Source organism: Balaenoptera acutorostrata, chromosome 2 (genome assembly GCF_949987535.1).
Source record: "Balaenoptera acutorostrata chromosome 2, mBalAcu1.1, whole genome shotgun sequence".
NCBI classification, from domain to species: domain Eukaryota; kingdom Metazoa; phylum Chordata; class Mammalia; order Artiodactyla; family Balaenopteridae; genus Balaenoptera; species Balaenoptera acutorostrata.
This window is the reverse complement of record NC_080065.1, coordinates 114,750,547-114,774,790: the sequence shown is the minus strand read 5'-3', so window position 1 is coordinate 114,774,790 and position 24,244 is coordinate 114,750,547. Positions and strand designations below refer to the sequence as shown.

Genomic DNA, 24,244 nt, shown 5'->3' with positions numbered 1-24,244 from the left:
ACCATTAATCAGAAGTCTAAGACAGGAACCAGGGATATGCCCCAAGATCCATTTACCCACCATGCGCGTCCCCCACAAACACACTTCTGGGGATCTAACTCTTCTCTGGCTGCGAACTCATGCAGAGTCCTGGCAGGGCTCACCCCGAAGCACATCCCCTGTACGGACTCCCCAGGACCGCGCCGCCTGCAAGCTGCCAAGGCTCCCCGCGGCTACGTGAGCTCGGTCTTCGAGGTGGAGGGCGCATTTCAATCCGGAAACGCCCAGCCCCTCTGCGGGTTCCGCAGACTGACGCCGCTCCCGATGGGGAGGTGGGGGTAGGAGGGCGATGGGGAGGGCCCGGCCTCCTCGGATGGAGGTTGCAGCCAACTCCCGCGGGAGTCTCTAGTGCTGCTTGACTGAGAATCTCCCAACCCCGGGTCTGGGTCTGGGTCCCTGCAGGAGGACCCGTTCTCATCCTCAACCTTGTGGCCTCTGCCCGGTGGGGAAGTTCAGCTGCGGGTCTAGCCAAGCCAGGCGCGTTTAGCGACCCTCGTCCCTGGTCCGTGGCCCAGCGAGGGCAGAGGGGGAGGGGAAGGGGCTGCAGCCTCCTTTCCCAAATCCGGTCCCTAACTGCCCCCTCCCCCGTCGTCTGCTCGCTTTGTACAGACAGTCAAAACAGAGCTAGCGGCCAACTGAGGGGGACGGGAAGCAAAGTCGACTAGCGCCTCGCCCCCTCCTCCAGGCCCCCCCGCCCTCCCTCCCCTTTCCCACTTCTCTCCTCGCCCTAACCTCTCCCCCATCCCCCGCTCATTTCCTCTCGTACCCAAGCTCGCCAATCCCTCTTTCCAAACCCCTTTTCCAAACCCTGGCCTTCCTCTCTGCATCGCCCCCCTTCTCCCCAATCTGAGTCCTTTCCCCTCCCTTCACCCTACCCCTTTCCTTCCTCTTCCCCTCCCCCAGCCCCTGGCTCCCCTTGTTCCTCCCCACGCCATCGCCCCCTTACTCTGTCTCCGCCCACTCTGCGCCGGCCCCTCGGTCAGGGCTGCGCCCCACGTGTGGACGGCTGCGCTCCAGCCCCCACTGACAGCCGCCGCCCGCCGGCCCGCCCAGCGCCCCGCCGGGCCTCAAAACCCCCGCGCCGCGCCCTCGCCCGCCGCATCTTCCCCGGCGTCCAGCCTCCCGCCCTCCCTCTCACCGGCGGCTCGCCCCGGTCCCGCGCACCTCCGCCCGGCTCTTCGGCCGCCGCCGGCGCGTCGCTGCCCAGTAGAACTCCGGGCGCCGGGAGAAGACCCTCCTTTTCTTTGGGGGGCGACTTTTGTTTGCTTTCCGGCTTCTTTCTGGTGACTTTTGCAGCTTTCCAAGATCTGTGACCGGAGCGCACGGGAATCCGCCGAGTCGCTGCGTGCAGGCCCTTTTTTTTCTTTTGAGGTCCGCTTTCTTTGTAACTTTACGCCGCGGCTGCTCGGGTTACTTTTGTAATTTCCCGCCCCCGCCTGCTGGCGGTCCTGGAGTCGCTCGGGGCAGCGGCCCGGGGGATGCAACGTGGACCGCGCGGGGCTGCCGGCCGCTCCGCCGCCGCGCCTCGCCGCCCGCTGCGCTAGAGCTCGCGCCCCGCCGGCAGTCAGGGGGCCGGCGCTCGGTCCGGGGCTCCCACTAGAGCAGGGAGCCCGAGCTCAAGGGAGTCTCCGGAGCCGACGAAGGGCTTGTTAGACCTGACTTTTTTCGGGCCGCGTAGATTTTGTCTTTGAGCGCTTCCTCTCCGCGGACCACGGTCCGCGCGCTCTCAGCGCGCGCGATGGGGAGACGGCGGCGGCTGTGTCTCCAGCCCTACTTCGTGTGGCTGGGCTGCGTGGCGCTCTGGGCGCAGGGCACGGCCGGCCAGCCCCAGCCCCCGCCGCCCAAGCCGCCCCGGCCCCAGTCGCCGCCGCAACAGGTCAGGCCCGCAGCGGCGGGCTCTGAAGGCGGGTTCGCAGTGCCCGAGTACCGGGAGGAGGGCGTCGCGGCGGCCAGCCGCGTCCGCAGGCGAGGACAGCAGGACGTGCTCCGAGGGTAGGTGGGCAGGCGGCACGGGGGGAAACCTCGGCTTGGCAGCTTTCCATCCCACCCCCTCCCAAAACCCAGCTCTGGCGGCTAGAGCCGGGGCCCCTTCCACCAGTAGACCCCGAAGACTCCCAGAAGCGCCTCCCCCTTTTCCTCCGCAGTTCGGCCGGCAAAAAAAAAAACCCCCAAAAAACAAAAAAAAAAACCCTCCCTCGGGGGGTTGGGCAGCGGGTGGGTCGGAGGCCCCCGGGTGCGGATCGCGGAGCGCCTGCCGAGCCCGCCGTGCGGGAACAAGTTCCTGGCGGAAGGCGCGCTTGAGGCCGCCCCGCGCCGCGCTGGGGCTGGTCGAGCCTGCCTGCTCCCCACCGTCGGGGGCGCAACTCCCGAGCCTTTTGTTTGAGGACGTGTGCGGGGCTTACAGCTCACTCTAATCATCAAGCCGAGCGCTCCACCTTCCGACTCGCCATCCTTGACATGTCGGGGCCAAAGTAACAGTTGATCAAGGAGGGATGGATTTGGGGACGAGGGCAAGGATTTTTGAAACGGAGTGTTCCCTTTGTTCTCTGCATCCGGAGGCTAGAATAGTAGCAAATTATACGTTTCCCTGTTTCTTTTCGCTCTTTAAAAAGGTAGCAACGAAGGGCGGATGAAAGGCAATATTTAGACATTTCTGACCCTCCTCATTCCAGTGTCTAGCTCGTTTACTTCCACGTCTGAGCCCCAAGCCCCAAGAATTTGACGTGTAGTTTTTGTCTGTTGGTTGTCCCATAAATGTTAAGAAAACTGCTAATGTATTACCGCACCCCTCTCTAAGTGTGCGTTACTTCACTTGTCTATCGTAGGCCCAACGTATGCGGATCCAGGTTCCACTCCTACTGCTGCCCGGGATGGAAGACGCTCCCTGGAGGAAACCAATGCATTGTCCGTGAGTGCTTGGCTGGGATCGCAGTTTGGGGCAGCGCGCTCGGCCCCATCTCAGGGCCGACCTCTTGCAGTCGTTCGGGCACACATTTGCGTTTAGAATCCGGTGGCCACATAGCAGTAATAATTAGGACACGCGGCCCCATTTGAATGGTGGGGAAGAAGCAGCCAGTTTGCCTCGGTTTAGACTTCACTTGTAGACTCTGTTGAAGGGCAATAATAATAAAGGTTTCAAAGATACTTGGAAGTTTTATCTTTCTATGTCTATTAATACAACCTGAAGGGGGAGTACAGCAATTCCCCAGATAACCCACACCACTTTTTCCTGAAGGAGAGCAGATAAGACCACAATGTGATTATCTAAATTATCTGCCTTTTGACTCTGCAGGAGGTTTACGCCTTCTGAAGATCAAGCTTTCTTAGGCCTCCGTACAAAACCGCTTTATTATCTCTGGCTTCATCTCAACAGTCACCTAACGTAGATATGAAAGGAGCACTCTCAGAGATTTAGAGTTGATCCAGGTTAACAAAAATTGTAAAAGAGAGAACTCTTCCAAATGGCTTGACTTTTTTTTTTTTTAATTTTTGGAAGACATTTAGGAAATTTAGGATTTCCAGACCCCAGATCTCATAGTGTACAGTAGATTTCCAAAGTGTGAGTCTTAGAACTTCAAAAGTTTTGCATATCTGACCTTAAAAGTTTTGATTATTTTATTCAGTTTCCAAAGTGTATACCCAGCTCTCCAAGTTTTAATTGGAGAAGTCATTAGTTATCATTATCAGCCTCACAGTGGTGGACTATGGGGTGTCTTACTTCACATGCCTGTGAATTTGTGAGTTGAAGTGTGATTGGCCTTTTCTTGTGTATTTATATAGCACAGCCACATTTGCCTTGTTGGGAGGACAGCCAGGTGTCATAGCACATTTATTTAGAGACAATCTTGACTTTAGATTGACCTCGATATTCTCCAGGGAAAAGATAATTATGCCACAGGAAGAGAGAAAAAGGGCAAGCCACACTAGCCAAGGGATAATAAGGATGTAGTGGCATCTCTGACTCTATATTTATTGGTTTTGTGGGTTTGAGATAGACACTTGATGTTATTTCTGTGCAGTTTTTAAAAAGGCATGATATCTCAAGTGTTGTGAATACTAGCTTCTTGTTTTTTCTACCCTAAAAATCCCACAATATCCAGTAATGAGGCAAAAACAGGAAGCAACAACTGTGTTCTTTAGGGTGATTCATAAATATTTTAAATAAACCTTCTGATTATAAGCCTTTACTTTTATTAAAAAGAATGGAAGGGTATTGGATTCTTTTCCCTCCAGCACATAAGTCATATACGTGAGGCATTTGTAGAGGGTGCATTTACTTTTTCAGACCAGTAGGGTGTTACTGTGCCCGCTTTAAACTTACATGGTTCCTAGAATTCTGAAACAGCTAAGTCACTCACCACACACCTGCCATACTAGCCAGGAGTGACTTAGGCACTGCGGAAAGTCTGACTCACTAAATGTAATGAATGTGACTGCCATTATTGAGTTGGAGAGTAGCCGAGGAGAAGGGATTGGTTTATGGTACATGTTGAAAATCTGTAAAGTCAGATTTTATTGGATCAGTGTGGAATGGGAATTCCAGAGAACAGAGCCTTCCAGAATATTTGCAGTAGGAAAAAAAATGTATATGTATATATACGGCCCTCTGAGTGTCAGCTTTAAATATATTTTTGGTCTTTGAGTTACATTGTGCCCTTTACATGTTTAGAAAATCAGCTTTGGAAATCTCAAAGTAACAGTGAATATTGTAGCCCGCATTTCTGATACTCCAAGTATTTGGGTGCTTATGAAATACACTGGAATGTACATGTATCATAAATCTATAAAAAGCATAAACTTTGAAATGATCTTTATATCTCCAAGAAACATTTACAGTACTTGTGTCAAGAGATATCTACAAAAATATTTATTAGCACATTTAAAAGGTAATTCAAATACCCAAGACTATAAAATAGTGCACAAAAGAGAGGGAGACTGTAATGCGTTTATATTCCCTTGCATGGGTCTCATCTAAATTTTACCTTAATATTTTGCATTAAATCCACTTGTTCAATTAGTTTGACATTTAAAACTGTAGTATATGGAGGTAATAACTAAATTGAAACCATCATAAAGTCAAAATTAAGAATTTTCATTCCATGAAATTCTGCCATTTGCAGCAATGTGGATGGACCTAGAGAAAATTATGCTTAGTGAAATAAGTCAGACAGAGAAAGACAAAAAATGTATGATATCACTTATATGTGGAATCTAAAAAATAATACAAATGAATGTATGTGCAAAACAGAAACAGACTCATAGATACAGAAAACTAGTGGTTACAAAGGGGAGAAGTGGGGAAGGGACAAATTAGGGGTATGGGATTAACAGATACAAACTACTATGTGTAAAATAGATAAGCAACAAGGATATATTGTATAGCACAGGGAATTTTAACCATTATATTGTAATAACATAATGGAGTATAATCTGCAAAAATGCTGAATCACTGTGCTATACACCTGAAACTAATATTGTAAATCAACTAGACTTCAATAAAAAAAGAATTTTCATTCCATGACTTTCTTATGATAACAAATTATTTATTATATTTATTGAATTTCCATCATTTAGCAAAAGAAAAGCTCTGAGGAAACTTACAAAAAGAGAATAAGTGAAATACAAATAGAAAAGGAGGACCAAAGATTAATTTCCTTATACATTTATACATCAACATTTTTTCTTTATAGAAAGATATTAAAATGATCAACTCCTAGAATTTTAATCTGGTTGGCCTTGACCGGGCTTCATGAGAAGATATTAAAATAAAAATATATTTCTCAAACTACTGGAAACTTAATGCATTTCGATTTGAGTCTGCGTCTTGTTGTTATTGTTCTTAATTGTGGCCTGCAAAAACCACTGAAGTACTTCCAAACTTCCAAATATTTGTTTCCAAAAGGATGAAATTGACTTTCTCACTTTCCATTTGTTTTTTTTAAATCTTGTTAGAACATGAAGCAATGGAAAAGTTTGCTTATTAATTTTTTTGTTGTGAAATTATACTATGAAGAGCATTTTGATCAGTGGAATAACAGTGGGAAGGGGTTGGCCCAGAATCGTAGCATTTGAGACCCAAAGAGACATCAGAACATTCCAGTATAATCATTTTGTTTTATTTTACCAATGAGAAAACTAAACCCAGAGAAGCTGTGGGTTTTTTTCCGAGCTTGCAGTGGGTCAATGGCAGAGCGGGAACTCAACCTCAGACCTCTTGCATACCATTCATTTACCCTCCACTGTGCCATGCATCTTCTCCCAGCATCACTGAAATCCCAACACCCAGGTCCTCTCTCCTTTCCCCTCTGGTATTTCTGGGTCTCATCGTTTTTGTAATTGTGGGAGGGACAGATATTTAGATGAGATGTACTATAGTTTGAGATGAGTGTGAAGAGAAAGAGCCTAAGCATTCTTGCTTCTCATGGGTTCATGGATATACAGGGTACACCTGTGGCCATGACAGGGATCTGTCTGAGGATGAGTAGTCTCCAGCCCATCAGACCTTCTTTGGGTTTAGGACCTGGGAAGGGGCACTTTGTATATAATGTAAGCCTAGACTAAATGTCTACCTGCTGAGGGTAAGGGGGCTTTGAGATAAAACAATGTTTTAGTAAACATTTGTCATTGGAAAGTTATTGGTGATCGGAAAATCTAGCACATTTTAAGAATTGATAGTCAACTCCATGGCAGAAGCCATGTTCTTGCCTAAAATTTTTTTTTATATTCACACTATAATTTATGACATTTTCGTTTATACGGAGTGCTAATAGAGATGCTGGCCATATTATGTGGGTGTCAAAAGGCAATCCGGAGAAGAAAAACATTTATTGAGTTAGTTCATTTCTATAGAACACACCCTTTACATTACGTATTGAGGGGCTCAGATCTCTTTGAAAGTTGTGAGACCCCCCTCCCTAGCGAAAGATACATACACACATTTACATACATATTTACAGCTAGTTTCAGGGCATTCCCAGACTCTCCTCTTCCTGTCTTCATGCATCCTCTCATGGAGCATTAAAGCACTTGCCTGTGTGCACACAGAGAATTCACTTGTGGGTATAGAGATAAATCTCTCAGCTCCTAAATGAACTGACTCTAAATATGGGAGAGACTTCCCATTTGAAGGCACTGGGCTACCGATTTTGAGGATCTGTGGTATGTGCTGTGTCAGTGAGCCTAACATTCTTTGCTCTGATGACCCTCATACCTTGGAGGTCATAGCTGCAGGAGGCTTTGACTCTCCCTCCATCAAAATGTCGCAGCAGCTTTTCTGAGCAGCAGGAATAGGCTAGGTTGTGGAGGTAAAATGGGAGAAGAAAGGCTTGAGGAAGGAGAGAGAGAATTATTAAGGGGAACAAAGATTGATGATGGGGCAGGTCAGATACCAGCCGGGAAGGAATGTGCATGGAACCCCTGGGGCTTGGCCAAGTCGTTAGAGCGTGGAGTCTCCAGCTCAGCCAATTTCACATTCTCTGTCTCCTGTGAAGGTCCTTTACAGAGTTGGCTGTGTTTTCTGAAGGTATGCAGGACCTCTAGGTTTCCTCAACCCTCCCAGCTTCCTAGGACCAAGACTGTCTTCTCACGGTGAATTCTGAGTATAAACTCTTTCCTTTGAATGGAAAAGATGACCTGTATTGATAGGAGTTGAATGATTAGGATTATGGAACTTGAAGTAGCTTCATTTGTGTGCACATTATCATAAGGATACTTAAGAGACTTATTCACTTGTCTACAATGGGTAATTTTGTTGTATATCTGAAATTAGGCATTATAGAACACATTTAAAAACTTTTTTTAACATCTTTATTAGAGTATAATAGCTTTACAATGTTGTGTTAGTTTCTGCTGTATAACAAAGTGAATCAGCTATACGTATACATATATCCCCATATCCCCTCCCTCTTGCATCTCCCTCCCACCCTCCCTATCCCACCTCTCTAGGTGGTCACAAAGCACGGAGCTGATCTCCCTGTGCTATGCGGCTGCTTCCCACTAGCTATCTAGTAGCTATACATTTGGTAGTGTATATATGTCCATGCCACCCTCTCACTTCATCCCAGCTTAACCTTCCCCCTCCTCGTGTCCTCAAGTTCATTCTCTACGTCTGCATCTTATTCCTGTCCTGTCCCTAGGTTCGTTAGAACCTTTTTTTTTTTTTTTAGATTCCATATGTACGTGTTAGCATACGGTATTTGTCTTTCTCTTTCTGACTTACTTCACTCTGTATGACAGACTCTAGGTCCATCCACCTCACTACAAATAACTCAATTTCATTTCTTTTTATGGCTGAGTAATATTCCATTGTATATAATATATCACATATTTTATATCTTAGTTTTTCAGGTTTATTGTTTTTAACTATAGTTTTCTTATTTTGTAAACTATGGTTTATTACCTAATTGTTTGTTCGCTTCCCTGTTGTGCTTTCTGCAGCAATTTGTAGAAATAGTTGTGGAGATGGATTTTGTTCCCGTCCTAACATGTGTACTTGTTCCAGCGGCCAAATATCACCAACCTGTGGATCAAAATCAAGTACGTTTTTAATATGTGACCTTATTTACTGCATTATCTGTAAGCTTTTGAGTAAATACTAAATGTCCTTTTCAATGAGGATATAGACCCATGATAATTTTCCTCACTAACTAGGTCAGTACTAATCTTTGGAGTAAAAATCTTTGGTGGCTTAGTTGTTGCCACCAACAACTAAGGGGTAATGGGGGGGTGATTTTCATTAAGAAAAATGATTTCATTACTGGTCCAGAGCTATGTGTCTATTCAGTAAAAGAGCTTGGATTTAGTGGAGAAGTAATTCTTTGCGAGTAATAGCTATAACTTACTGGGTTTTTACCGTGTTGCAGGTACTGTTTTAAGTGTTTAACTATATCATTTTATTTAATTCCCACATGAATATTATGATATACTATTATCACCCTATTGACAGAGAAGGAGAATGAGGCACATAAGTTTAACTCGCCCAAAGTAACATAGATTTGAAGCCAGGGATTCTGATGCCTAAGCCTGTAGTCTCAAACGCTCAGCTCTGTTTATTGCCTTTGCTTAACTCCTGTGGCTCATATCCTGTTTCGTGGGTTAACTAAAGGGGAAGGATAAGAGGATTGAGATGACAACAAATATTTATTGTGTACTGACCAGATGTTTTACATATATTAGCTATTTTGCTTTACACATACTGACTCCCAACAGCTCTGTAAGATCACAATAACAGTGGGCTAAGATTGTGTTTTTCATGACCTAAGTAGAAATTGTTGGGTCTTTAAGGTCCAAGATTAATCTTTTAGGCCAGTGTTTAAGGTAATATTTTATAGCAAGGTGGAAGCAGATATTATTTATTTAATTGCTCAATAATTAAATAAATCTTTGTCTGCCTCAAACTAGTGTGAAGTTGTTATATTTTTAACACTTCTCTCTACAAATTTTCCCTAAGAAAAGGTAATAGATAATCTATCTGATTGAGGAATATAAGATTCAAGATTCATATAACAAATGTCATTGTCTGATGATGAAACTTCTGATTAATGCTCTAGTTTTCGTTCTCTGTGAAAAGAATCTGTCATTTTCCCGACCTTTGAAAACCTGTTATTTAGAATTCATCGAGACTTTCTTGACCACCCTGATGAGCAAATTTCTTCCACTACTTTCCTGAACCTTCCTTGTCTGACCGCCTGGACGATACCATTCCCCATATCTTCATTATCCTGTTCTCTTAGTTTTCTCAAATACACCCTCAGCAAAAAACCCAAACCTGGAGAAATTTTTTACAGTTCAGTTTCTTAATTCCTCTACCTGGACAGCTGAACAATCACTGGCTGACCCTCAGTTTATGGTACGTAATTTAATAGGGGATCCCTGAGTTCATTTGGCCTTGAGTAATACGGGCTGCCTTTCCATCAGGAACTTTTCTCTCCTTTCCAGTCCTCACGATGCTCCAGCTCCACAAAGCATTTAGCACCATTAATCACGATCTTCTTGAAATGCTCTCTTTTCCCTTCACTTGTAAAATGATAATGGCTCACAATGCTCCTTTTCTTGATTATTATTTCTTAGTCTCCTTTCTGTATCTTCTTTATTAGCCTTACAGTCACAGTTAGGTATTCCCAAGAGTTCTGTCCTCCCTGGGTGAACTTGTTTACATATATGTCTTCAGTTACTACCAATGTGTTGCTAACTCATAATGATTATCTCTAGAGTAGATCCCTCCACTGAGCTTCATATTCGCATGTTCCATTTCCTGTTGGACATCTCCGCGTGAATGGATAGTAGGCATCTGACACTGTGGCATGAAACTCTTGATTCATCGTTGACCGCAGTCTACTTCTTCCACAGTTTCCTTGGCCCCAGCAAATGGCAATGAGCTCAGTGCCCTGCTGTCATAATGGACTTGGCATCCACTGTCATGGAGCTTACATCTCTGTAGGAAGACAGACAAAACACAAGTACACAAACACCACAAAGTCATTATAGATAGTGGTAAGTTCTCGGAAGGAGACGTCGCTGTGAAGGAGAACAGCCTGGAGCCAAGGAGGAACCTAGAAACAGGAGCCAGACAAGACCACTCTGATGAGATGTGACATTGAAGCTGAGTTCTGAAGGACGAGAATGAGCCAGGCATGAGAACAGCCAAGGAGGGACCCTCACAGGGAGAGGAAGTAGCAAAGCAAAAGACCTTTCCTCCACTTGAGAAACTGTGAAAGGTTCATGTGATTACAAAGAGGAAGATTGGGAAGAGAAGATCTTAGAGAAGCAGGCACATCCAGGGAGATAATACACGGCCTCCTTGGTCATGGAAGGGTTGCATTATATCCCAAATGCAACAGGGAGTCATTGAAAGGGTTTCAATAAGAAAATGAAGCAATGCCATTTATATTATTAAAAGATTACTGTAGCTGCTCTGCAGAGAAAGAATTTGAAGAGGGTGAGAGTAGAAGGTAGGGAACCTATCAGGAGGTTACTGCAACAGTCCGGGTGAGAGATGAGGGTAGCTGAACCACACAGTATCAATGGCGACAGAAGGGAGAAGATGGATTTGAGATATATCTTCCAGTGGAACCTGCAGACCTTGTTAAAACACTTGATGTGAGAGAAAGAGAAGCAGTTGCTTAAGCACTGGGTGATGGCAGTGCCAGGCCTCAGCCACTGCATTCTGAATGGATACATGAGTGCTTCCTGCATCCTAGAACTGACACTTCTAGTCACCTTATATTTCCTTCTTTTAACATTGAAAGTGTAATAGATTTTAAATATATACTAAATAACATATGTTGTAACAGATATGCTCGTGTGCATACTTCCTACAAATAAATAAAGGTATGCTTGGGTCATAACATTTACTTCCGTAGAATACATTTGTCATTAATTGGGTATTTAGTATAGTTTTATAACTCTCACAGATACTATAATTCTGGTGATTGATAATTTTATGTTTTTTGTTGTTCTTTGCAGTTCAGCAGTGCAGCGTTAGGTGCATGAACGGTGGGACCTGTGCAGATGACCATTGCCAGTGCCAGAAAGGATATATTGGAACTTATTGTGGACAACGTAAGCAACATTGGGATAGACTCGATTTATTAGAAATAATTTGATTGAGTGGGCATTTGATACTGAGTCATAACTTAAGGTCTTGTAAAGGATCTTAAAATCCTTTAAAAATGTTTTGATGTAGAAAAGACATACCTTATAGCTGAATACCTAATTTTTTCCAGTTCTTTAAAAATTTTTGTTTTAGAGTATTGATGTTGTTGAATATTACTAGTGCTTTATCAAATTTGACATATATCACAAGTAAATATTTACTTGATTTTCTTTTATCTAGTTCCATAAAGCATGGATACCTTTCTGACAAAAATGGTGACGTTCACTGTGATCTCTCTCTCTTTTTAGGATATCCCAAATTTAACCCTAGCAGAGCCAATCTTATAAATTGTCCTTTGCTCAAATATATTTTATTATTTAATACCACAGTACAGGGCTGTGAAGTGATTTTTTAAAAATCATGTCATTGTGAAAGAGGGAGCTTTAATCCAGCAAAGCTCTTCACTCACTGGAGAATATCCTATTATAATCAAAAACAACATTTTAGCAAGAAGGTAAGGATGATAACTCTTGTATTTTGACTTATCACTGGGGAATACTTTAGGTTAGTGTTTCCCAAATTGTCGGACTCTTACAGGAATCCCCATATTTTTAAGTGTGGATGAGTAGAAGGACATGATATTAACAAAAGTTGAATCATAAATAGTAAGAAAGTCCCTTTTCACTCCGTTTGCATTTCATCAGGTGCAGAGTCTAGGTTTGCTGCTAATCATCAAGACCTCCCTAAGAATTGTTCATTAACCATTTTAACATAGCAAGACCATGTCTTAGATGTGCAAGAATATCTAGCTTGTTTTAAACTAACCTTATTCTGTTTTTGTTGCAGTTTAAAAAACTTCTAAAATTATTGTAAAATATATATAATATAAAATTTACCATTTTAACTATTAAGTGTATGTTCAGTGGCGTTAAGTACATTCACATTGTTGTGCAACTATCGCCACCATCCATCCACAGAACATTTTTTGTGTTGCAAGACTGAAACTCTGTACCTATTAAATGCTATCTCCCCATTTCCCCTCACCCCACCTCCTGGCAAGCGCCATTCTACTTTCTGTCTCGGTGAATTTGACAACTCTAGGTACCACATATAAGTGGAATCATATAGTATTTGTCCTTTTGTGGCTGGCTTCTTTCACTTAGCATAATGTGTTTGTGGTTCATCTATGTTGTAGCTTGTGTCAGAATTTTCTTCCTTTTTAAGGCTGAATAATATTCCATTTTGTGTATATATCATATTTTGCTTTTATCTATTTGTCCATTGATGGGCACTTGAGATACTTCCACCTTTGGTTACGAATAACACTGTGGTGAACCTGGGTGGATAAACATCCATTCAAGTCCGTGCTTCAGGTCTTTTGGATATATACCCACAAGTGGAATCGAGGGATCATATGGTAATTCTGTTTTACGTTTTTTGAAGAGCTGCCCTTCATACTGATTTCAATAGTGGCTACACTGTTTTATATTTTACTACAGGTGGGAACCAGCAGTGCACAAGGGTTCCAATTTCTTCACATCCTCACCAACAGTTGTTATTTCTGTTTTCTTGATGGTAGCAATCCTAATGGATACAAAGTGGTATCTCCTTGTGAATGTTGATGTTATTTTTGAGGTTGCCTTCAGGTTTGGGTAATTTTAGCTTTCCATTTATAAGCACTATAAAGTTTTCTTTTAAAATAATTTAAAATAAACAGGTGACTTGATTTAAAGAAAAATATTCTCTTAAGGTCAGGGGTCGACAAACATTTTCTGTAAAGGCCAGATAGTAAATATTTTACACTTTGTGATCCGTGTCACTATTCAACTCTGCCATTGTAGTGCAAAAGCAACCATATGCAAATAAAAAAGCTTCGCTGTGTTTCAGCAAAACTTTCTGGACACTGAAATTTGAATTTCATATAATTTCCACGTGTCACAAAAATATTATTCTTCTTTTGATTTTTCAACCACATAAAATTGTAAAAACCCTTCTTAACTCATGGACAGCACAGAAACTGGCAGTGAGCCAGATCTGTCCTGTGGCCCATAGTTTGCAGACCCCTTGGGTAGGTGGTTCTCAGGTATGGGAAAAGCTGTTAAGCTAGCCTGAGATTGAGTCTGGGAAATGGAATCTTAAGGAATTTGAGAGAAAACACCATGCACTGAGGCCAGTTTTTTGCAAGAATAGAAGATGCCAATGTAATAACTTTTTTTAGGCTAGGGTTGACCAGATGAGAGCAGGAAACAGCTGGACGACAGTGGATCAGAGATTGTAACAAAATTTCTTTTTTCATAAATGATTTTTTTTCTCTATTTTTTCATACATTCAAGCATTTTGCAAATTTTATACAATGGACTCCAGATTATAACTATTTTAAAAAGTCTATTATGAACACCATATTTATTTATTTATTTATTTATTTTGATTGGAGTACAGTTGCTTTATAACGTTGCGTTAGCCTCCACTGCACACCAAAATGAATCAGTCATACACAGACAGATATCCCCTCCCTTTTGGACTTCCCTCCCATTTAGGTTACCACAGTGCATTAGGTAGAGTTCCCTGTGCTATACAGCATGTTCCCATCATTTGTCTATTTTATTTATAACAGAGCAGATTTATACCTTTTTTTACACCTACAAAAGCATTAGGAGATCTGATTGTATCCCTATTTTATAGAATTCAATAGCCAGAGAAGAGACACTGTTATGCTTCTTGAAACTCAACCTTTTACTCCTTAGGGAGAAAAATCGTAATTCCTTTAGAATTGCAGGGGTAGAGCCTCACCTCAACTGGTCTTTCAGAGTATTTCGTCAAACCTATCCTAAAACTAGCCACTTTTACCTGAATTCAGCTGCTGTACCTGTCTGGGGTATGTGTGTGTATGTATGTATGTATGTATTTTCCTGAACGTTCTACAGAAAGAGCTCTTGTAGGTATGTCTCTTCCCTGCTCTTCACACAGAAATGGGAAATGAGGTGACGGAAAGTAGTTTCCCATCCTGTAGGAGGTGCTTTTATGTTCTTCTGCTCCTGTGGCAAGCCATATTGATGTCACCACACTTTTCATTCAGGGGAAAGCGAAAACGCACTGGGCCAGAAGACCATCATACATCTGAAAATTTGTTCTCTAGATATCTCATAGGACAGAACTATCCTTGCCTAACATTTACTCACGGGTAATAGAACATTTGGTTCAAGAAAGTTATATAACTTAAAAAATTCATTAGTCCCAGCAAATAAGAAGGTGATGGTATGATAACTAGTACATGTCAGCTCAAGAAATGGTTTAAGGAAGATGCTTTCTAAGTTGTCTTTCATAGAGAGAGTTTTACTGGGAGTAAAGAGGCGGGTGTAACAGTATCAGCTTGTGAACCCAGAAAAGTCCTGGAAATGTTTTTTAAAATGAGGATTATAAAAACATTAAAATTGCTTAGCTGCTTTCCCAGAAATGTAGAAAATGTTCTTTAGAAAGCACTCTTTCATTTCCTTCAGCAATGTTTATTGAATAACTGCTGTATGCCCCACATTGTGCAAGGTGCTGGGAGTACATCAGTGACCAGCAAGATGATGCCCAACTTCTTAGAGCTTATCTTCTGGTAGGGAAGACAGGTAACAAGTAGGTGAAAAGTGAAATGCCTAATACAAATTTAGGGAATGAGAAGTTCTAGAACAATAAATGAGAGTAAGGGGGAGAGAGTCTGGGTCAGAATAAGCAGTTCTCTGCTATTTTTTAACTGGGGAATCTCTGAGAAGGTGACTTTGAACACAGACCTGAGTCTGTGCTTTTAGGTCTATGGGAAAAGTGTTCTAGACAGAGGGAAAAGCAAATACGAAGGACCTGTGGTGGGAACAGATTACATACATTTTGGAAACAAGAGGAAGACTTATGTGGCTGAAGTGAGGGAAAGAAATAATGGCAGGGGATGAGTTCAGAGACAAAGGTGTAGGGCCTCATAAACCAAGGAAAGAAATTTGGACTATCCCCTAAATATTATGGGAACCCATTGGTGCAGTTTGAGCAGTGGAGTGATACAATCCGATTAACATTAAAAAAAAAAATCACTCTGGCTGCTGTGTTGAAACTGGATTGTAGAAACGGCAAGAGAGAAAATGAAAGGGCCAGTTAGGAGGCTAGTGCAGTGGTGCTGGTGAATGATGCTGTAGTAACTTGAGGATGTGATAAGTGTTTGGATTAAGCTTGCATTGGAGGTAGAATCTATAGAAGGAAGTGTGTACTGACGGAATGGGTGTGGTGAATGAGACTGAAAGAAAAAGCAAAGATCCATAATGACAACTAGAAGGTTTGGGTTGAGCTCTGGGCTGAATGGTGATGCCATTTCCTGATATTCCAAAGACTGAGTGGGGAGTGGTTTGGACTGGGGTCAGGTGGGGCTAAGAGCATGGGATATCAAGAGTTCTCTTTTGGATTTGATAGTTAAAGAAGTTTGTTAGACTTCCAAGTGAAAAGATCTATGAACTCACCTCTTAGAGGAGAGAGGTCAGAGATAGAGATATGACTTCGGGAGCGTATAGATTGAATTTTTATATGGTTAATCTTTTAATTGTAGGCCTAGACAAAGATCACTAGCAAGTTGGTGCAGGTAGAGAAGAGAAGTGGGCTGAAGCCAGAGCCTTGATTGCTGCCCAACATTTTGAGGTGGAGAAGAGAAAGGAGAAGCCAGCAAAGAGTGAGAAAGAGTAGACAGTGAGACAGGAGGAAAACTGGGAGAGCATGGTAACCTGGAAGACAAAGGAAGAAGGTAGCGCCAGTAGTAGAGATTTATATTATCTCATGTAGAAAAATAGGCATTTGTTTCTTTCCTCTTTGTAACATTTTAACCTGGTTTAGCATCTGTTTTTATCCCATACGTTTGTGTAGAAGTAACCACCATAATTTCAGATTTGACTTATGTCCAAGTGTTTGTACCTATGTTGAGTGGTGCAGGAGTCTGTCTAGTAATAACAGACACTTGTCATATTACCTGGCACAGAGTAGTTGCTCAGTAAATATTTACTGAATAAAAATATTCAGGCTTTGGCAGTCATGATCAGGGTTCTATATCACAGGCTGACCAACTTGAAACAGGGTTTGCTTCTCCCTTCTCCCCAGATCATGGCAGGCAGTTAAGAAACCAGCTCATATTTCTTTACGTAGTCTTCTTCTCCCTTGCCTTTTGCTTTGTCCCACACTAGGTGTAAGCATTTTTTTTTTTCTTCCTGGGTGGTCAGCATTCTTTCCATGGTGGAAATTTAGGCTTATACAAGTTTCTTTCCAACTCCAGTTGAAAGGTAAATTTGTTGCCATTACGTCTTGTTACTTTATAAAATAACTTTTATCCTAATTTATTCAAAAGAAGGAAATTACCTCTTTTTTTCCCTTTTGGTCCACTGTTATATCTGCATTGCCTGCTTCTCTTCTTTGGCTATTGCTCTTCAGGGTAAACTTTGGTTGCTGTAGAACAAGTCTTATTTTCCATACAGATCCTTTGCAGTATAAAAAAGAAGGGGAATTAAGATTGTAGAACACTTGAATGTGTAGCCACTGTGAACTTTGTTTTTTACACCATTTTATTTAATCCTCAAACTCCTCTGGGGTAGGGACTGTTAACTCTACTTTATAGGCAGGCAAGCTGAGACTCGAAAGGATGACGTGATTGGGATGTGCTGAGCACAGCAGAACTCCTCGTCTGTTCCCTGCGTTGTTCCGCCTCCCAAAAAGGTGGGAAGAATCCTGCGAGATTTTGACATATTTTGGGAGTTTTTGAGAATCTGCAGTACGTCAAATACTACAGTAAATGAGGGGGATACAAAGGCAAACTCCCTATGGTCCCTCTCCTGGAAGAGCTCTCTCTCAGGTGTGAGTAGGAATAGAAGCAAATGGCTGTATCTGCCGATCTCATCCTTCTTGTTCAGAGGAACCCGTGGTACTTCCTTAAATTATTGAAGACACCGAAGATCTTTTGTTTAAATGGGTTACACCTGCTGATATTTACTGTATTAAAAATTAAAATTGAGAAATTTAAAAAATTATTTCATTTGAAGTAACAAAAAGCCATGTTGCATGTTAATATAATTTTTTAGAATAATAACTACGTTTTCCACACCAAAAAAAAATTTAGTGAGAAGAGAGGCATTGTTAGTCTAACCTGTGTCAGTTAGCCTGGATTTCATGTGTACTGGGCGAGCTCTCTCCCCGAGATGCTCCAGGCTAATCCAGCCCTCTTCTCCTCCCTGGCATTTGGAAGCTCTGTCTTGGAAAACCCTGAGAGAAGCCCTCCCTCCGCCTCCGCAGGGATAGATCCTGAGTGTCAGTCATGGATGCATTTTCCCATTCACATCATAAGGGTTAGCATATGTATAATGAGAGAACATGCCTGGGGCAGTGACTTTCATTTACATTTCTTACACCTTGATAGTATTTAACGAAAATTCCTTTCATATTAATTAATTACATTAGGTGAGTGTTACCCATTTGCAGTATACCTTTAGCAATCAAAATATTCAAATCCCTACGGTTGTTTCTGTGAAATTATACCCTACCGAGAGTTCTCTAGACAGATTTCTGTTCCTTCCACATTCCTTTCCACCTCCATCTTTCTCATGCTTCTCATGACCTTTATTTCGCATCTTTTATCCTGTGTATTTATCCATCTAACTTACTGCCCAACTGTTTTTCCAAGGCAGTGATGAATTGGACTTTCTAGTAAAACTCAGCTTGGGACAAGTGAAGAAGCGGAAAGGTGTGGTTCTTAGGGAGACGCTCTTGTGTAGACATACAAAGAATTCTGCTTTGGAGCGAAGCCTGATGCAGACAAAGAATTTTAAGACCATTGGCACGCTGATGCTTTAAGATGAAGGTGTCTTGTTTCAAAGTATGCTTTGATATTGCTACTATGAGCAGAAGAGAAACCGTTCTGTGTGCTCTGGATGATGGTAGGTAATCCAGCTGCATGTTCCTGGTAAGGAAATAGCAACCCTCTTGCATCTTTAGATATCGCTTTATTTATTGAGCTTCCCATTTCCGATATGGCCCTCACTTGAAGCGCACGTAAATGTGCTCTGCCTCGTCACTGCCCTTTCGTGTCTTAAGTCCTGTTTTGGAGGCACAGGTCATAGAATGTAATCCTCTTCTACTTCTGTGAGGACAGAGTGTTAATCTGTTCAACAGGTGGGTAGGTTACGACATAGCTTGTGGTATCGGTATTTTCTCTTGCAGGAGATGAGATTCTTGAATTCAGCTGTCCTCATTATGTTTCACAGGAATACTTATTTTTCAAGTAATCTGAAGGGTGATTTTTTTAGGACACTTTCTTGTCTTGGGTCCTGGCTGCTGAGTTGCTCTCCTTGGGAGGTGCAGTGGGGAGAGAGGGTGGGGAGAGAGTTCAGATTCCTTTCTGACTCACTGGCTCCCTCTGGGCCACCTGACTTCCGAATTCTGGTCTCCCTGTCGCAAGTCTAGAGGAGGGAAAGGGTGTGCTGCAGGTGTTTGTCATCATTACTTACAAATTTTGAACTGTGGGTTAATTTCATAAGAAGGAACCTTTTGTGTTGACACAGTGAGGCTTTCCCCTTTCTTTCTTTCTATAAATTGACACATTAGTTACTTCTCTTGCTATTTTATTGTTGAATTGATGGTATTTTCCCCCATTTTTCATGTTAGCTTTGCCTTTTACTTATTTATTCTGCCTTCTTTTTTGGCTTCCTTTTCTTTGTTTTTTTCTTTTTTATTGCCATATCCTCTTTATTTTGTCATATCGCATTTTCCTCTCCTTTTTTTCCTCCCTCTCTCTGCTTTCTAAAGTCTACAATCCTTTTCCTTCATATTTTAATCACCTTTTACCTATGAAAATAGATTATAGTGTTAATAGAACTGAAGTAGAGGATCGAATCATTATATTCTGACTGTATGGGCATTAGAGCCAGCCAATCCTTGTGATTCTGATTTTAAAAAAAAACTTACCAAATGCTTGCTTAACAACGTGATTTACATGAATTGTGTAGGTTTTGGTCTCAATATACACTGAAATATATTTACTTAAATGCATAATGTGACGTGTTTTAGAGGTAAGATCCATTATTGCTGCATTTCTACACTACTACATTGTACTTGGACATTTACTGTACAGTGAGCTTCTTGTGTTTGTTTGCAGCCGTCTGCGAAAATGGATGTCAGAATGGTGGACGTTGTATTGGACCCAACCGCTGTGCTTGTGTTTATGGATTCACTGGTCCACAGTGTGAAAGAGGTAAGAAGAGAAAAGAGAACCTCCCTTTGGAGAAGTTTATCTTGTTGTAAATGTGTAATTTTTTATTACCTGATGAAAAAATCTTCTAACGAAATAATATTTTCATTCTTCTTTGATTATGTCTATAACTTGCATGGTCAGATTTTGAGATATAGCTAATAGCAGCTGAAGTGTCTCAGTTTTTTCCACCAGAGTGAACTCAGTTCAGGAGGCCAACTCTGGGACTCCGGCTCTAGAGTAATTCTGAGTGAGTGACTGATGGTAGATCCTAATAATTTGGAGTTAATTCAAATTAGGAGTCACTGTTGGCAGTGCGGCCTCTGTTAAAAAAAAAAATGTAGCATGTTCTTGGCTGCAAGACCAACAAAAATCTGAAACAAATTGCCCTAACCAACAAGGAAATATATTACATTGTATACAAAAATTCCAGAGTCACTGGGCTTCAGGTAGGACATGATCAAGGCTTTCATTCTGTTGTTCTACTTGTCTTGGCCTTGCGTTCCTTTGTCAGTTTTGCCCTACCCTCCAGTTCTTTATGGTTGTAAAATGACTGCCAGCAGTAACTAAGGGAACATGCTTTCTTGTTCACATCTAGAGAGAGAAAACCTCTCCTTTAACCATGGGCCAATACTAGCCTTCAGAGATACTCCATACGCTGATTGGATTAAGCTTGAGTTTTTGAACCAGTCCCTGGTAAGAGGAATGGTACTAATATGTTCCATGTAGACTTACCAGGACCTGTCTATGGAGCAGGAGATGATGAAAGCCTCTCAAAGTCATCTATCTGAAAAGGAGAGTTTGGTATCAACCCAGTAGAAGTTGTGTTGGGCAGGAGGAAAGGTGTAGAGGAATGGGTGCTGGGTAGGCATCCAGCATTGTCCATCTTATGCATGTAAACGGTCGGTCAAGCCAATATGAAACCAATTTACCATAATTTAAATAGCAGTTAAACGCGTGACCTGTAGACTACTGAAAATCCCCAGTGTTGATGCAATAAGTGAACTATTAATAATGTTCTGATAGCAAAAGGGCATATCAAAGAAGGTAAATTGTATAAAATGTGATAACTGTTTAGCACTGAACCATAAAAGTAAAATAAGCTTAAACTAAAATCAATATTACATAATCATTCATAATTACATACATACTCAATTGATTTTCCCAGGGCTTTCATAGTATCTAAAGTTGTATAGTGCTTTCTTTGTTGTGAAACTTTGAGTATATGAAGCTATGTCATTGAAATGTTACAGATAAGTAGTGGTGATGGTTTATATATGTATAGAGGCTTTGAATTGCAAAGAAACCTTGTGTTTTTAAAATTATATCCATTACACTGACAAAAACTTAATCCTGGTATTCAGGTTGAAGCTTGAGAAGAAGCTGAGAAATTAGAATTATATGGTGAAGTTTGAAAAGTAAGATGTATGCAGCCTTTTAACATACACTTGTATGTATATGTACATTAAGATATTTACATTATTCCTAAGGTAATAGAGATTTCTTGGGACCGAAGTACATTCCACAAATGACAGAGTTTATAGTTACACTTAGGACAAATTTAAACGTCTTCACCAGATGCTTTTATTTTAGGAAGAAAAATTAATTGTGAAATGTTAGCATAAAATGATAAGTTGTTGAGAATGGAATAAAACAAATTTCTGAGATGATAAGTTTATTTAAACACCATAGAATGGAAAATAGTTAAATTTATAATTTCAAACATAGTTATAATTAGTGGAGATGATGTTCATTTTTCTGGAGGTCATGTAAACTTTGTAGCACTTTTATCTTGAGCAGATTTCAAATTCAATTCCTAATTGGCAAAGGAATTGTGTAGTTTCGAGAAAGAGGCTTCCAGGCATTACATTGTTATTCTGCAACAGTTATTCATTCATTGGGTTTGTTAGTGCTTACTAAATTTATGGAAATTCAATAAAGACTTAACATATATTTTACATGTACAGTAGCATGTTTTCAGAAGAATTACAAAATTTATTAGTTAATGCATTGGCCTGAAGGATTTTCTTTTTTAAACATGGGTTTGTTTCTTAAAAATCTTTTTAAGTACTAACCTTCAGATGAAAGTTCTAAAACTTTGTTTCTTCCAAAGAAGAAATTAGCAATTTCCACTCTTAGATTGCAACTCTGAACTTGAATGCTTTTGAAAGATATTTTCAATTGAATTTTTAATGTGTAATAGCTAATCCCACTGAAAGTGGAGTTCATAATTTTTCTCAAGAAACATTGCCTGCTTAGCTACAAAAAGAATAGTTTATTTATTTTGAGGTTAGTGAATAGGTCCATGTGCCCAGTTTACATTTACGGTTTATATTGTCTTTTTCAATGATTGAATTTTCAAAATATATGTTCTTTCTTCTCCTAGAAAAAAGTCTTTTGTAAAATTAGGGATAGTTTTCATTCTTAGTGTAGAACACATATAATTTCCCTTTAAATTGGTCTCTTGGGATCAGTAGTGTGATAAACATGGCAGCTTTTTCTGCTATCTGGGCTTCTGGCAGACTGGTTTCCGGACTGGAGACAAGAGACTGAATGGTAACCAACGGCTGGCATGATTGTGGTATTTAACTTGAGTCTTGGTGCTGGGTAAGCTGAGCCTTTTTGGAGTTCTTTCCTCATTCTTGCTGATATGTACAATGACCTTTTATACTTAGAATTGAAGAAAGAGTTCTTGTGGTCCCATGCTGATTGTAAAATGCAGACAGCTTAGCTATGTCCAAGGCACATGACAATATTCAATTTTTTTTGCTTCTCTCTCCATAAAGACGACATTTGAAATAAGATAAATATTGCACTTAATATAAACCTGAAAATACATAGACGTGCATTCATCATTATATATCAAGACTTGGTGTTTTTTCTCTAACACTTAAAATATATCTTATTATTTATCAGTAGAAACTTGGAGGGGGCAGGCAGGCAAGAAATGAAATTACCTGAGGGATTTCTGGACTAAGTACAGTGATTACTTATTATAAACTCCAGTGGCCTGGAGACTTCCCTGGTGGTCCAGTGGTTAAGAATCCGCTTTCCAATGCGGGGGATGCGGGTTCGATCCCTGGTCGGGGAACTAAGATCCCGCATGCTGCGGAGCAAGTAAGCGCATGCGCTCTAGAGCCCTCGCACCACAACGAAAGATACCACATGTCACAACTAAGACCCGATGCGGCCAAATAAATAAATAAATATTTTTTAAAAAATAAACATGGCCTGCCCCAGGTCCCTGTTTCAACTTCTATACCTTAAATGGTTGTTGAAATCGTATTTTGTAATGGAATTTTCCTTGATGCTTATATAAAGACCATCTGTTAGAAATATATCCTAGACCCTTTAAAATTATGCATAAATTACTACTACAAATTGTTAAACAATTGTTTTTTAACAGTTTGTAGTAATAAACATGTAAACATGACTTCCTTTTAAAAAGTGTGTAAATTTGGTAAAATTTCAAATACCCTTATGCTTAGTGACATTTCCTTTAAAATGTACATCTTTCAGTAAATGGTACCTTAAAAAGGAGGATTGGAAATTTACTTTTTAACCTACTGATATTTTAAAGAAAAGTCCCTTTTGTTAATCTGAATCTGCATCAGAAAAAAAAGTGAGATCAAGTTGCAAATGTTAAAGTTTATAAAATCTAAACTATCACGCCTTTATGTGAAATGTAAAATGGACGGATTTCCCTTCAGGATAACTTTCATAAAATCATCCAGTTAACGCATGAACTCGGTGTCTAAAAACATGTTGAGGAGGAGTAACTCCGCTTCTGCTCGAATACTTCCAGTCACAGGGTGTGCGCTCGCTCCCTCCATCGTGAGACTGAATTCCGTTGTCAGAGTCCTGGCTGTTTCAACTCTGCGTTATTATGCTCCTGCCCAAGCGGGCATTTAACAGATGTACAGTGCCTCTCTTACTGTCTAATTCAGGGGGGGAGCGTGATGATGGTGACTTCTCTAAAGGCATCCGTTACAACTTACTGCTCAGGATTGTGTGATGGCACCTTAAAGTCTTGAATTATTCTGTACATTTCTGTTCATCCACTCACATTTCAGTCGGTGAAGTAACTGTGACTGTTATTAAACCTACTCAGACCTTATCCAGATTCTCCAAGAACGAGAGTGGAGATTGGCAAATTAGGGTTTTCCAGAATTCTGGGGATTATGTAGACCAGACCAAACTTTGTGCAGAAATAATTTATACATTTATTAATCAACATTAATTCCATGCTCTTGGAATTTCTTATAAAGTATGCAGGGTGGGTTTGTTCAGCCTATGGACATTCAAGTAGCATAGTAAATTAATAATGTGACCAGGAATACAGGGGAGTGTGGTGAGAGAACAGA

The 24,244-nt window shown here is 41.1% G+C and overlaps 1 protein-coding gene across 1 annotated transcript in view; it reads left to right on the top strand.

Moving 5' to 3' along the window:
- Positions 1-1,061: 1,061 nt before the first annotated feature.
- FBN2 (fibrillin 2) overlaps positions 1,062-24,244 on the top strand; it is a 224,002-nt gene continuing 200,819 nt past the window's right edge. The window contains exons 1-5 of the mRNA XM_057541239.1: positions 1,062-2,031; positions 2,865-2,947; positions 8,476-8,574; positions 11,503-11,598; positions 19,788-19,883. Coding sequence (XP_057397222.1) covers positions 1,778-2,031; positions 2,865-2,947; positions 8,476-8,574; positions 11,503-11,598; positions 19,788-19,883 — 628 coding nt within the window. The 5' untranslated portion in view covers positions 1,062-1,777. The remainder of the gene's footprint in view (positions 2,032-2,864; positions 2,948-8,475; positions 8,575-11,502; positions 11,599-19,787; positions 19,884-24,244) is intronic.